Source organism: Halichondria panicea, chromosome 12 (assembly GCF_963675165.1).
Source record: "Halichondria panicea chromosome 12, odHalPani1.1, whole genome shotgun sequence".
Lineage (NCBI taxonomy): Eukaryota > Metazoa > Porifera > Demospongiae > Suberitida > Halichondriidae > Halichondria > Halichondria panicea.
The window spans coordinates 5,429,857-5,442,475 of record NC_087388.1 but is presented as its reverse complement, the minus strand read 5'-3'; the positions used below and the strand labels follow the sequence as shown (position 1 = coordinate 5,442,475).

At 42.3% G+C, this 12,619-nt stretch overlaps 1 protein-coding gene and 1 long non-coding RNA gene across 2 annotated transcripts; one reads left to right on the top strand and one right to left on the bottom strand.

The window, feature by feature from the left end:
- The first annotated feature begins 973 nt into the window (after nt 1-973).
- LOC135345312 (uncharacterized) lies at nt 974-1,962 on the top strand. Its single transcript, XR_010397679.1, has 2 exons — nt 974-1,577; nt 1,629-1,962. It is a non-coding gene; the product is annotated as an uncharacterized LOC135345312 (long non-coding RNA).
- A 641-nt stretch (nt 1,963-2,603) lies between these two features.
- On the bottom strand, nt 2,604-12,354 carry LOC135345207 (plexin-A2-like). Its single transcript, XM_064542582.1, has 24 exons — nt 11,377-12,354; nt 10,937-11,122; nt 10,769-10,882; nt 10,486-10,713; nt 9,931-10,211; nt 9,613-9,718; nt 9,435-9,560; nt 9,283-9,381; nt 9,008-9,113; nt 8,084-8,281; nt 7,633-8,035; nt 7,314-7,572; nt 7,039-7,260; nt 6,833-6,985; nt 6,543-6,784; nt 6,446-6,486; nt 5,474-5,566; nt 5,341-5,424; nt 4,904-5,121; nt 4,579-4,691; nt 4,228-4,393; nt 3,916-4,058; nt 3,549-3,706; nt 2,604-3,040 (listed from the first exon to the last, which is right to left on the bottom strand). Exons 1-24 carry the CDS (start codon nt 12,322-12,324, stop codon nt 2,922-2,924), a joined length of 4,806 nt encoding a protein of 1,601 aa, XP_064398652.1. The 5' UTR covers nt 12,325-12,354; the 3' UTR covers nt 2,604-2,921.
- Between the last annotated feature and the right edge of the window lie 265 nt (nt 12,355-12,619).

The window sequence follows — 12,619 nt, the reverse complement described above, 5'->3', positions numbered from 1 at the left end:
TCGATTTTTGAAGATCGATTTTTAATAATCGATTTTTTACAGTTGATTTTCGATTTACACGTGAACGATCTTTGACAATCGATCTGATAATCGATTTTTGAAATTCGATTTTTGATAATCTATTTTTGATAATCGATTAGATTTTTGATAATCGATGTTTGATAATGGATTTTAGAACTGCTCTGAAGGTGGGCTGGGGGGGCCCCTGTCTAAAGCTGTGATACTATCCATTGAAGAAGCCACTATTCATGACTTCTATTCTATCTGGAATCACCAAACTCTTTCTCAGCTCTTTCTCTAAGCACACACAAGATGGCCAAATAAAACAGTGCTGGCGAGAAAGCATACAAAAATGGGTGCATGAAGAAACTAAATAAGATAGCACCAACTGAGCAGTTCTAAAATTAATGATTTTTACTGTGACTTATGGCCCTCCTTTTTAATGGTTCCAAAAAACAATAATGTTTCGCTTTTGCGTTATAGTCTATCATGTGAGATAGCTAACCAAGCCAAGCTTTGATTCCAGGCCGCGGAGAAGGAGTTTGTGCATGTTCTGAGTTTCAAGGGCGGCCTAACTGTAGCCTTGAATCCATTTTAATCGGCCTGGATTCGAGGCTAGTATATCAATCAATTGCAATCGAGTTTTAAAAATCGATTATCAAAAATCGAATTTCAAAAATCGATTATTAAAAATCGATTATCAAAAATCGAATTTCAAAAATCGATTATCAGATCGATTGTCAAAGATCGTTCACGTGTAAATCGAAAATCAACTGTAAAAAATCGATTATTAAAAATCGATCTTCAAAAATCGATTTTATATTGGATACACACGCCTATCAGATTCTGCCTGAATTTTGTCGCAAACGGCGTTCCATATTACATAACAACATTGGAATGGCAATACTGATTGCACATGCTCAATTGGGCGTGGTCATGACTTATAATCGTTGTGTCAATGAGATAGAGCTGCATAGCCTCGATCCCAGGCCGAGTTTTCGCTTTTATAACGGTTAGGCGAACAACTGGGCCTGGTACTAGTTGTCTGCGCATGCGTCAATCGTTCGTCAGATTCTGACGAATGGATATTCTCGTTCACTTTCGTGACATTTATATTCGTGTACTATCGTGTACTAGAAGTCAGTTCCCGTTTTATCATTATTGGAATCGATTGGAATGGCTCTTAGCTGAAGCTTCTCTCTTCTCTGAAGCTTATTCTGAAGACTGAACAACAAGGGAAGAGGTATAAAGCTTTGTCAAGCTTGTTAAGGTCAGATATTTTTGTATGGGCCCTATGGCCGGCTATGCTATCAAGTCTTGTTCATGTTTGGCAAGAATGTAGGTAGACTATAGTTTCATCATTAATATGGTGGATCAAGTGAAGAGTGTGAGCTAGAGAACTTGGTGCTGCCATCATCAGCTCGTCGACAATGACACTATAACCGAGAAATTTAATATGTATAGATCTACATGTATTTAAAATGTCTACTTCTCTGTACAGGAGCAATGGCTAATATCCAGCTATCCCAACAGTGCTCCTCTTGGCTATACTAACGGACGAGACTGGACAGTTTGAGGTAAGGGTTTAACCGTCTTTGGTTTCTTTTAATATTGTCCTATACTCACAGACACAGGACTGGAGTATGACCTGCTCATTCGAGCGTTGCTGGGTAGCTCAGAGACATCAAGAGAATCTACATTTTCTCAAGCAATGAGTTACGAGTTGGGGCCTAGAATCAGAGAAGTCCAGCAGCCTGCTAAATCTTTTTGAAACGTAATTTGAAGGCATTCAATCATCCTGAAGTTGCCCTGGGTCACTGTAATTGTGCTGCAGCACAACTGGCAACTCCCCAGGCCTTTGTGAAGCAGCTCCCTATGTGCATCTTTTGTGTACTCACTCTGTGCATTTTCTGTGTACAAATTTCAATTATTGATTTATTAAATATTTTTGCCGACCACAAATATACAATGAAAATTTGACGCATGTGCAGACAACTAGTACCAGGCCCAGTTGTTCGCCTAACCGTTATAAAAGCGAAAACTCGGCCTGGGATCGAGGCTAAGAGCTGCACAGTTAGCTAGCTAGCTACTGAGTGATACGATTAGTTTCATGGTTGTCTGGGAGGACAGGGGGGTGCTCAAGCCCCCAAAGCCATTGTACACGCCACTGGTTATTATGCCAAGCAAACTGAAAGTAGATTATCATCACATGGTTTTGATTACTAGGCCATGAGGTTATAATGATTCATTGCTGACAGTGCAATATCTTGAACTAGATCTAGATCTACTTCAAGTTTTTGCATTGGTACATGTTACTGTACCTAATTTTGCAATGCAATGTAACTAGACCACACCCTGGTATACAATGGGTGTGACTCAGGGCACACACCTCCAAAGTAATTTTGGGGGAGGAGCTAGCTTAGAATAAGGGGCTGATGATAGCTAGCTTACGCATTCATTGAATCTCATGCAGGAAATGTATATAAATGAGCAATCATCAATCGTCGGGAATGTGATTGTCACTTACGCTACTCTGTATCAATCAGTATAACAAAATTATTTTAAGCAAGTTGTCCATGCATACACGGAATGAAATACGAGTGTCCATTCGCTACATCTTCTTTGGAGTCATTCAACACTTACAAAAAGGTTATCTGAAATTTCAGGTGAACTGCCGTGAGATATAATTAAATTATGAAGTTGGCTAGGGTACATGGCACTATAAGAAAAAGACAGTATTCTAATTATAAATGCCATGCACTAAGTAATATACAAGTGGTCATTATAATTATGTATAAGCATGCAGCAGCTGAATGTAAGTCAATACTTAACTAAATCTAATTAGTAAAAACAAAGCTCAATGCAATTGTATTACATAATGCAGACATCGTAGTTCGGCTGTATTTTAAATATAATTCAAGTCATGTAGTTATCTCTTCCCTGAGGCCGTACGCACTGTTGTCAGTTGTTAGAGGGTCACTTAATGGAAAGTTGCCATAGCGATGAGAGGCTTCCGTGGACGTGGGGACATAGTCATATTCTGCAGTGGTATTAAGAAATTTGACATTTCTGACGTACAAGCCTCGAGTTATAATAATGACAGTCTACAAATTATGCAAAGACTCCTATGGCCATGCATGCAAGAAGTTATACACTTTCTTTCAAAATACAGTAGAACAGAATCTCCATTATCCGGCCCTCCATTATCCGGAACCTCATTATCCGGCTTGGAAGTTTCAGATATAATAATTTAGAAATGGGCTTGTCCCTGAAATGCACATGCACATTGCAGCTGTTACTATGGAGACAAGTCTGTTTATCTTCTGCGCATGCGCAGACAACCAGGTGGCACTGTTGTTTATCAATAAAGTGGGTGGATCAAGGCGTGGTTTATCTATTCGTATATTCAGTTATCCGGCCTGCCTCTGGAACCAAGGTGTCCGGATAATCGAGGTTCTAGTGTACACATACAATAATTATAGCATACGGCAAACAAAATAAAAGCTGCATGGCTAACAAATTTAAGTCCATATAATTTATACACTTACTGAGCTCCTCCTCCTCTTTACTGGTGTCCACTAGCACCATTCCGAGCTCAGTGTAGCCAGAGATGGATGCCAGTAGCCTCTCCACAATGGAGGACAGTTGTGAGAAGGTTGGCCTCTCCTCTGGGTCCTCCCTCCAACACTTGCGCATCACCACAGAACTGGGTGAGGAGGTAATGCATATATACAGTAGCCTCGGTTAGAACAAAAGTGTGGAACCACAAGAGAGCATGCAACATTAAAATGGTATTGACAACTTTTCCCCGCTTCAATTACAGCCAACTCCGAGCTAGGAGGGGGGGAGAGTTGCACACAGTGATGCAGTACTCAAATTACTGCATGCTACAACTCAAAGAGTATATACACTCACATCTCGGTGACACAGGCTGCAGTGAGAGGTCTCTCTAGTCTCCGCCCCTCTCCCAGCAGCTGGATGAGGGACAGTGGGTCCACGGCAGGGTAGGGGGTCCGTCCTCCATTGAAAACCTCCCATACAGTCACACCGTACGACCACTGAATGAGCATAATTATGTCTTGCTATAAATGTTTTCGTGTTTGGTCGTAAACTTTGTACATGCAGGAGGTCTATATACCTACAATACCAATAAATGCACAGAAAATTTTGAAATTTTCCTGGAGTGCTTATTAGGCCATACTGGTCTACCATGCACTGCTGACTGACCACATCAGTTTTCTCTGTGAAGATGGCATCGTTGAGACTCTCCAAGGCCATCCATTTGTAGGGCACCTTCACATTGGATCGGTCGTTCTGTCTGAAGTAGCCGCTAGCATAGACGTCCTCAGCCAGACCAAAGTCCCCCACCCTGATACCCCCTCCCGAGTCCAGCCTATAGGAATGTACAAGATGAAACCACGCTAACAATGCACGTAAATCAATTTTCATGAAGAGTTGGATGAGTTGTTGATTTGTGATACTGCTACGATAATAGTAACGTTAGCAATGAATTATCTTTGTAGCTTTACATGTGATTATTGTTAACACTGACGTCTCTCACTACACGTAGTCACTCACATGCAGTTTCTGGCTGCAAGGTCTCGATGGACAAACTTCTGCTCGGCCAAGTAGGCCATTCCCAGTGCTATCTGATGGCACATTTTTAGTAGCAGTTTCCTCACTGCCAGAATCTATACAGAGAATGAAAAGGACAACGCTGATCAAAATCATTTGGTGGTGCTCTAACCTTCAATAATTATTATTGAAACCACTCTGTACTGTCCCTATATATACGCATGCATACAAATTAATTTCTACACTCAAGTAGTTATGCTTTGCAATTGGGGCCGGTGTATTTATATAATAGTGCTAATTAAAATTGCTAAAATACACACACACACACCTGATCAATCTCACAGTCATCGTCCAGCTCCAGATTATCCCTTTCTTTCTTGAGGTAGTCGAAAAGGCTCCCGTTGGCCATATATGGCATCACTATGGCAATCCCGGGGCCAGCATCGAGACACACCCCAATCAGGGACATGACGTGAGGATGGTCAAAGTCTTGCATCTTGTTCACCTCACACACCATGCTCTGAACATCCGACAACGAGAACAGACCTGCATGCATAATTATAGAGTATAAAAATGATTAACTGCATGGCTCATCAGAAATGCAACGTTGGTTGACTGTGTTGTATTGTTAGCTGTTGGCCAGAAATTGTACTTTTTATGTAGTAGCAAAAAACATAGCATGAGAACCAGAAAAACGTGTGGTCGATATAACAGTAACATGTACATGTAAGATAAACATTTTAATGTGTTTTCAATTGATATCACCTTTTAATGTCTTCACGGCCACCCCCTGCATAGGTACTTTGTTCCAGTCTGTCAGAACTCCCTTGTACACAACGCCAAATTCACCTGTATAGTGACATCCCATAAATTAAGTGAAATGCACATCTTTCTTTACCTTGTCCAATTGCAGTACTGGAGAGCTTCAATATGGAGGCTGGTATTTTGAATGAGTCTGGGATGGACTTGGCAATTTCATCAAGCTCTGATTCTGTAGGTCAATGAATATAACTATAGACTATAGTTATACACATGTACTAACTTACTAACTAGTGTTCAAGCTGGCGCTGTGCTAATGCCTCTCGCCATGTTTTTGCTTTCGCTTAAAAGTATTAGAGTGTTATATTAGTATTAAAGTTAGCTTATCTATATAAAGTCACTGAGAAGAAAAGACTTATTTACATGCATCTATTGTTGTATTATGTGGCTTACCAGGATCTCAAGAAAGAAGAAAATTGATTCTTCCAGGATCTGTAGTTCAGTGTATATAATATCTAAGAAGAAAAGACCTGTGTACATGCATATTGTTATCTATATTGTTATATGGTAGTGTTTTGTGGCTTATATACCAGGCCCTCAAGACAAAGATGATTCTGCCAGGAGGATCTTGGGATATTATTTTCTCACACATGGGGAATGAGCGCGCATGCGCATTACATCCACAGGAATAATTAAAGGGTGTGTCCAAAGAGATCAATTTCACAAATGGCTACTGCTAGCTAGCTGTTTTAAAAGATATTTTCTGAGTATTGTAGCTAACAAAAAGCTAGCGCTTTAGTGCAAGGCTAACTCATATGTTGAATAGAAAGTTTGTGCGGACAGATGATGCTATGAAAGATTCTGAAGAGACTGCAACAGCCTTCAATGTGAGTCAAACTAGCCATAACTCGAGAAAGAAGCTTTAGTTTGCTAATCCACGAATCAAAATCCAAGAGAACGTGGCTAGAAGCCTATAGAAGCTGTTAGTTTTCGTTACATTGCAACCGTTGAGCAGTTATAGCTGGAATACACACACACACAGACAGACAGACAGACAGACACACACACAGTCAGCTTTACCGTATCCCTCGTGCGGCTACGCCTCGAGGCATAACGAGTGCATTATTTCCATCCACTGCCTCCGGAGTTTTCCTAATACAACCGTAAAAGCGACATAAGTAGGTATATAATTATATAGCGTTACTTACCCAGTAGTAGCCACAAGCTCCACCATTTGTTGGTGCATAGCAATCGACATGGACTTTCTCCTCGAGTTCAGATATAAGCAGACAATCACAATCATCAGTAAACACACGACCAATACAAAGATAACAACAATAACTGGAATGATGATCTCCAGAGGAACTGTTGGCTCAATAACCGTTACCTCAGGCAATGGATAAGTCAGTTGACGGTCCAATACTTGAGAGATGTTGCTCCCAATGGTCACCTGAAGGAGACAATGACAAACAGTTATTTTTTATAGATAATTACTCACATTTATGATGGCTAGTTCCTGCCCTCCTGGCCGCTCCAAGGGGACAGTGCAGATGATGTCACTACCTCTACTATTGGAGGGTATCTTGACACACTCCTCCCCTCCCACGGTCACTCGTATCTCACTGGTCTCCACTGAGTCGAGATTTTCACCCTGGATACACACATGGTACAGTATAGGGTCATTGTACTAGCTATAGGATGTACCACAATGCGTATGAGGGTCACTGTGCCACTGGTGACCTCTTGAGAACCCTCTAGTGTAAAATTGAAGGGATCTGATTGGACGGTGATGGGGAGACGTGCTTGTGTAGTGGGTGGGGCATCATCAAACAACAGGGAATAGTTCAATGGGGTCAGTGAGGTCGTCCCTAGACTAGGAGTAGAGCATGTGATTGCGATACTGTTCACAACAATGCAGTAGATTCTCTATATAAGGGGAGAGAGTAATACATCATGTACAGACATTATTGCTGGCTCACCAGAGGAGACCCCGTTCCTCTATACACCTCCAATACAGGCTGTTGTACCACGTCCAAATCCAGTCCAGTAAAGGTTAGTGTGATGCCTCCACTGGGAATGGTGTTGCTAGGAAACACGGCAGTTACATTGGGGTTGTTACGGTAACTGAACACCACTCCAAAAGTCAGTCTAGCAGCATCAATAGTAACCACCACCTCTGCATCGGAGGCGAGGTTTGCTGCCGTAGTGGTGCATTCAATATCTTGAGAAAAGACTGATCTGCACGGAAAGGTTTAAACATTGTCTACTGCATTTTATTTAATAATTATAGCCACTTACATCATGCTGCAGGGATAGGTTGCCCCTCCATTGATTTCTATAGTGACTCTAGTGTTCTCAAGGTTACCAGTTCCTAACTCTCTACCCCCCACAGTCAGTTTGGTACCTCCGGCCATGGGCCCAAAGGTCGGTTTGACGCTCCTGACACTAGGATTCAATGCAATAAAGGGATCGGCGTTTATATTGACGTCTATATGGCCATAGAGGACCATAGTGAAGACATTGCTTCCTGTACTTCCAAAGTGGTTGGTGACACACACAAACTGCCTTCCTGGTATATAGTCAGTATTGATGGGAGTGCAGGCCACGCCTCTTAATGTAAGCGTGGAGCTCTGAACGTCGGAAAAGGTCACTCCGAGGTCAGTCCCTCTGACAGTGATTGCTGTACCACCCTCAACTGGTCCTGTATATAGGTGTAATAATATCAGGTTATAATTATACATTCAGTTACCAGATTCTGGAGAGATTGAGTTGATGAAAGGGGTAGGACAATTTCTCCCCTCAGTAACCCAAACATCATTGGTGCATTCTTGCAACACCTCACAGCTTTCCCTGATCACACACCACCCACACGTGAACTCTGATCCCAGTATGGACGCAAGGCACTCTGAACACCCACTGGCCAAATCACGACAATCATACAGAGTCACTGTGTGTGTGTATAGGGGGAGGGTGGTAAGCGTAATAATTATGCCTCAGTTTCCGCGTGCGCAAGTGAGGTATACGGTATGCAGAAAGCTAGCTAGCTATAGGACTATAGTAGCTGCAAGATGGAAAAAAGAGGCTACACCTTCAGTGGAGGATCTAGGAATCTTGAAAGGGGGGTTCCAGGGCTCTGAGCAGGTCAAGGATTGTAAATTTTACATTTTACCTAAAAAAAGACGTCGTAACTTCTTCGAAACAATGAGCATGTGCATTAACACACCGAATTTTTTCCTAAAAAAAAGGTCATCACTTTCATAAGCAGTCTGCATGCACTACGCTGGAGAGTTTTTAGCCTTCATAGTCACTGAAACTGCACAGATAAAGCTTCGCAGGACTAACAAGGATCGACTAAAGGTAAGTGAGAAGTGCATGTGAAAGCTAGTAAGAAAGGAACAACTTGCTAATTAGTTGCTTGAGCCTCCCACTCACTTCTTTCTCAAAGGGGGGGTTCAATTGAACCCAAAGAACCCCCTCTGGATCCGCCACTGACCATGCACCAATACTTCGAACTTTTGGCCACTTTTTAGCAACTATATATCATAGTCGATCATTCCCACTCGTTTGCACAACATTCCGCATGCAGTAAAAATGTTGCATGCACTGCACGTACATGTGCTGGTGCCGCTATACTGAAACATCTGTTACCTGCATTAGCTGTGTATGCATGTACCATTGGTCTGTTGCATGATACTGCTCAGTAGGCGGTTGATGCCATTCCCTAACCACATCACCTTGACATCTACAGTGGAACTGCCAACACCAGCAGGTAGTGTGAGCTGTACACAAGATCATCACTATTTGAGGCAAGCAATTGTAAAAGCATTTGTCTTGTGTTGCAGAAAGTGAAAATACTTATATGTGATATTCCAGTGACTAAGATAAGCACTTAAGGATGAGATAGTAAACACAACAAGTGATCATAAGAACGTTATTGTCTCCACTCACTTGCCCGCTGCCCACTGTACACAGAATGGAGTTTTTGTTCTCATACCGAGCTGTCAGACTAACTCCATTCACAACACAACAGTACTCAAAGCCATCCGTCTAATGGAGAGGGAAGCCATTAAACAAACAGGTACGGATGTCATGTGACTTACAGGTGAAATAAGGTTCTTGGTAGTCAGTCGAAGGTCCTGGGCCACCCTTACTGGTTGAGTGTACTCACCAGAGGGGGGCGTGTCCAATAAGGGGCACTCGGCAGTGAAGTTGTTGCCTCCAGACACCTTTACAGAGGATGTGTACAGAGTCACAGGTCACCATGATTACTGAGCTCACCTGTAGGAAGTGAGATACATTCCTGCAAGGAGCTGATGTTCCACTGCACTGCTTGTTGAGGTTACACCATCCACAAGGACTGTCGAGCCCAAGGCAATCCTTACAACTGTGCAGTGAGAATGAAAGATCTCCATATAATTATAGCATTCATCGACATTTCGCACGTACATAATTATAGTCTCGCTGTTTAGTGGTGCCTTATATAACTATTCATCATTAAAATGGACTTCATGCAGTCATTGGGGAGTTGATAATCATGACTATACTGCAACTAAATGTACGTACCATGAATATTGAATTTGAATATTGAGGTGATACCTTTCTCCTGCTGAGCACCTGTAGATGGTGAGCGCTTGGTTGGTGATATCAAATGGCTCATTGAACAGAGAGCTCTGAAATCCCAGGTTGATGGTTGAAGTCACTCCAGGATAGTCAGGTACCAGTCCTTCAATATCACAACTGAACGATGTTCCTGGGGTGACCTCAACAGCTGGTACTATGATGGGTGGGAAACGTCCTTCACCGTCCGCCAGATGACAGAAGAAGGTCTCCCCAGACATGAGGAAAGGTAGGCCAGGGGACACCAGGGTCACTGTGAGCTGTGTGTGTGGGGGTCACTGATCATAAATGCTTTCAAACACAACTAAAGTCTATTTGTGTTGAGTTTGACCTTCATAAAGTTGTCATAACTTTGTCATACTTTACTGAACATCAAAGTTTCATATACCATAAAAGTGCTTCTATCTATATGCTATAGATCTGTAACCTAACTAGCTAAAAGTTAACACTTCTCTATGTAGTGTCCCTGCACCACACAAAGCATAAATGAAGCCATAATTGACCATAAAGAAACTTTATAATTATGATTTTTACCACTGTAGGAAGAATTGCTTGGTCAAGCACATGTTGCATAGGGTTCACAGTGGCAGTAACACAGACATTGTCCTGTATCCATCTACTGGAGAGACTGGAGTTCTGACACTGCGTCTGACGAGAGCACTTGTTTTCCACCACACACCACCCACACAGCGGGTTGAGGTCATTGGTACAACTGGTACAGTCTATACGCTGGGAACACTCCTCTATGGGTACTTGAAACACCTACAGCAGAGGGGTGAGGATAATGGATAAGGTAGGACATAAATCATTAATTCACAGCGTCTGCAGTGGCTGCTGTGATGTAGTTCAGTCCCTCCTGCCATGACAACTGATGTACAAGAGAGGTCACCAGCTGATTGTAGAATATAGTAGATATACCATTGACATCGTACTGTGAAGACAAACAATGCCTTAACTATACACACTAACTCACCCAACCACTTACTCCTCTTATCCTCATATCATCAGTTGCCACAAACACAAAGGAAAACTGCTCCACCTTCACAGCTACTGAAGCAGTGGGGACAGCACCCCCAACAAAGTTGATACGAACTGGTGCTATACTGTCCCTACCACCATAAGGGGCGAGAATACCGACGGGAGTGAGTGTATCACATCTGTTCCCAGTTACCTGAAAAATTATCGAAATATGAGAACTGATTTGATAATTAGTAATACGGTCCACAGAATTTTTAGCTGGGACGTTAATTCTTCTCCCAGGAAATGTGAGTTTTTGCATGCTTCAAACACTAGTCTATAGTTCAAGATAATTATGAATCAATATGATCAATTTTTAGATTTCTATGGGGGAATCCCATGCATGCATGCAGAGCTCCCCCTCTGAATGAAACCTGACCCCAGTCTATATTATATATAGTTACGAACCTGAGGTAGGTTATTGCAGCTTTCTGAGGACCTTCTCCATGCTAAATCAATGTCTTCAATACCATTCGATGACGCAATACAAGAGATATATTTAGCATCCATAGCTTCATTGACGGCAGTGACATTGACCACGCAAACAAAACTTCTATCAGTGAAGATAGGTGTACAAATAGTTACCACAGCTGTGGGTCCAGATATCCCACTGAAGTCATCCATTAATGACACCCCACACACACGAGTAGGTTGACTGATTGTCTGATGTCCGCAATCGAACCCCAGTTCATACAAAGCAGTCACTCCACAGGTACTTGGGCCTCCACAATCAGGCATGTTGCAAACACGTAACAGTCTTATAGCTCGTGTATCAGCAGGTTGGTAGTCAGCGACAACATAGTAGGCAAAGTTACCACTCACAAATCCTCCATAGAATTGTCTGGAGAATTCACTAACCCTAAAAATCAGTTCATTACGATTGTTGTCGGACGATCTATTCAACCCCTCTCCGAATTGTTGCAGTACCATCTTCTCTTCGAATCCTGCACCAGTTGATGCTCCAGTGTAGAAAGTGTCTCCTGACGTAAAGATCGCTGCTCCAAAGTTAGGATCTGCTGAGGCTATAGCATTACTGACACTCCTGATAGGACCATTACTGAGGTTGCTTGCATTGTACACAGAGCAAGAGAGATCCTCTAAACACACCACCACCATCCCAGTAGAGCTCAGGGCCAGTCCTCTATTGATGACATTAGCTCCTACATCAACTTTCTCTTCTTGTATTAGCTGAGCATTCAGTCTATAAAGGTAGTTGTCTGCAGTAAGGAATGTTCTCCCAGTGGAGTCCTGCACTTGCAGTCCTGGGACATTGGTAGAGTCTTGGAAGGAGAATGATTGAGAATGAGCTGCTCCTTGCAGCAGAAACAAGGCAAAGAGAGTTACTAACATAGCCATTTCTGAATATTAATGAAGCTAGCTAGAACCATCAGCCATGCATAGTTACGTAGACTACATAATAGTTAGACACTGTTTAGGAAGTTTCTACATGGGCTGGTTGTAGTATCCCAGAGTGTAATTTTCGTGGGGGCAAAATATTCGTGGTTTTTGTGGTTGGCTGACCACAAATATTTTACCCACGAATAAAGCGACCTTGCCTACCCCCACGAAATGTCTGAACCACGAATATTTTGTCCCCTGAAAATTACCCGCTATACGAGATTCCTTGATATTATCTATAGCACAAGTGGAA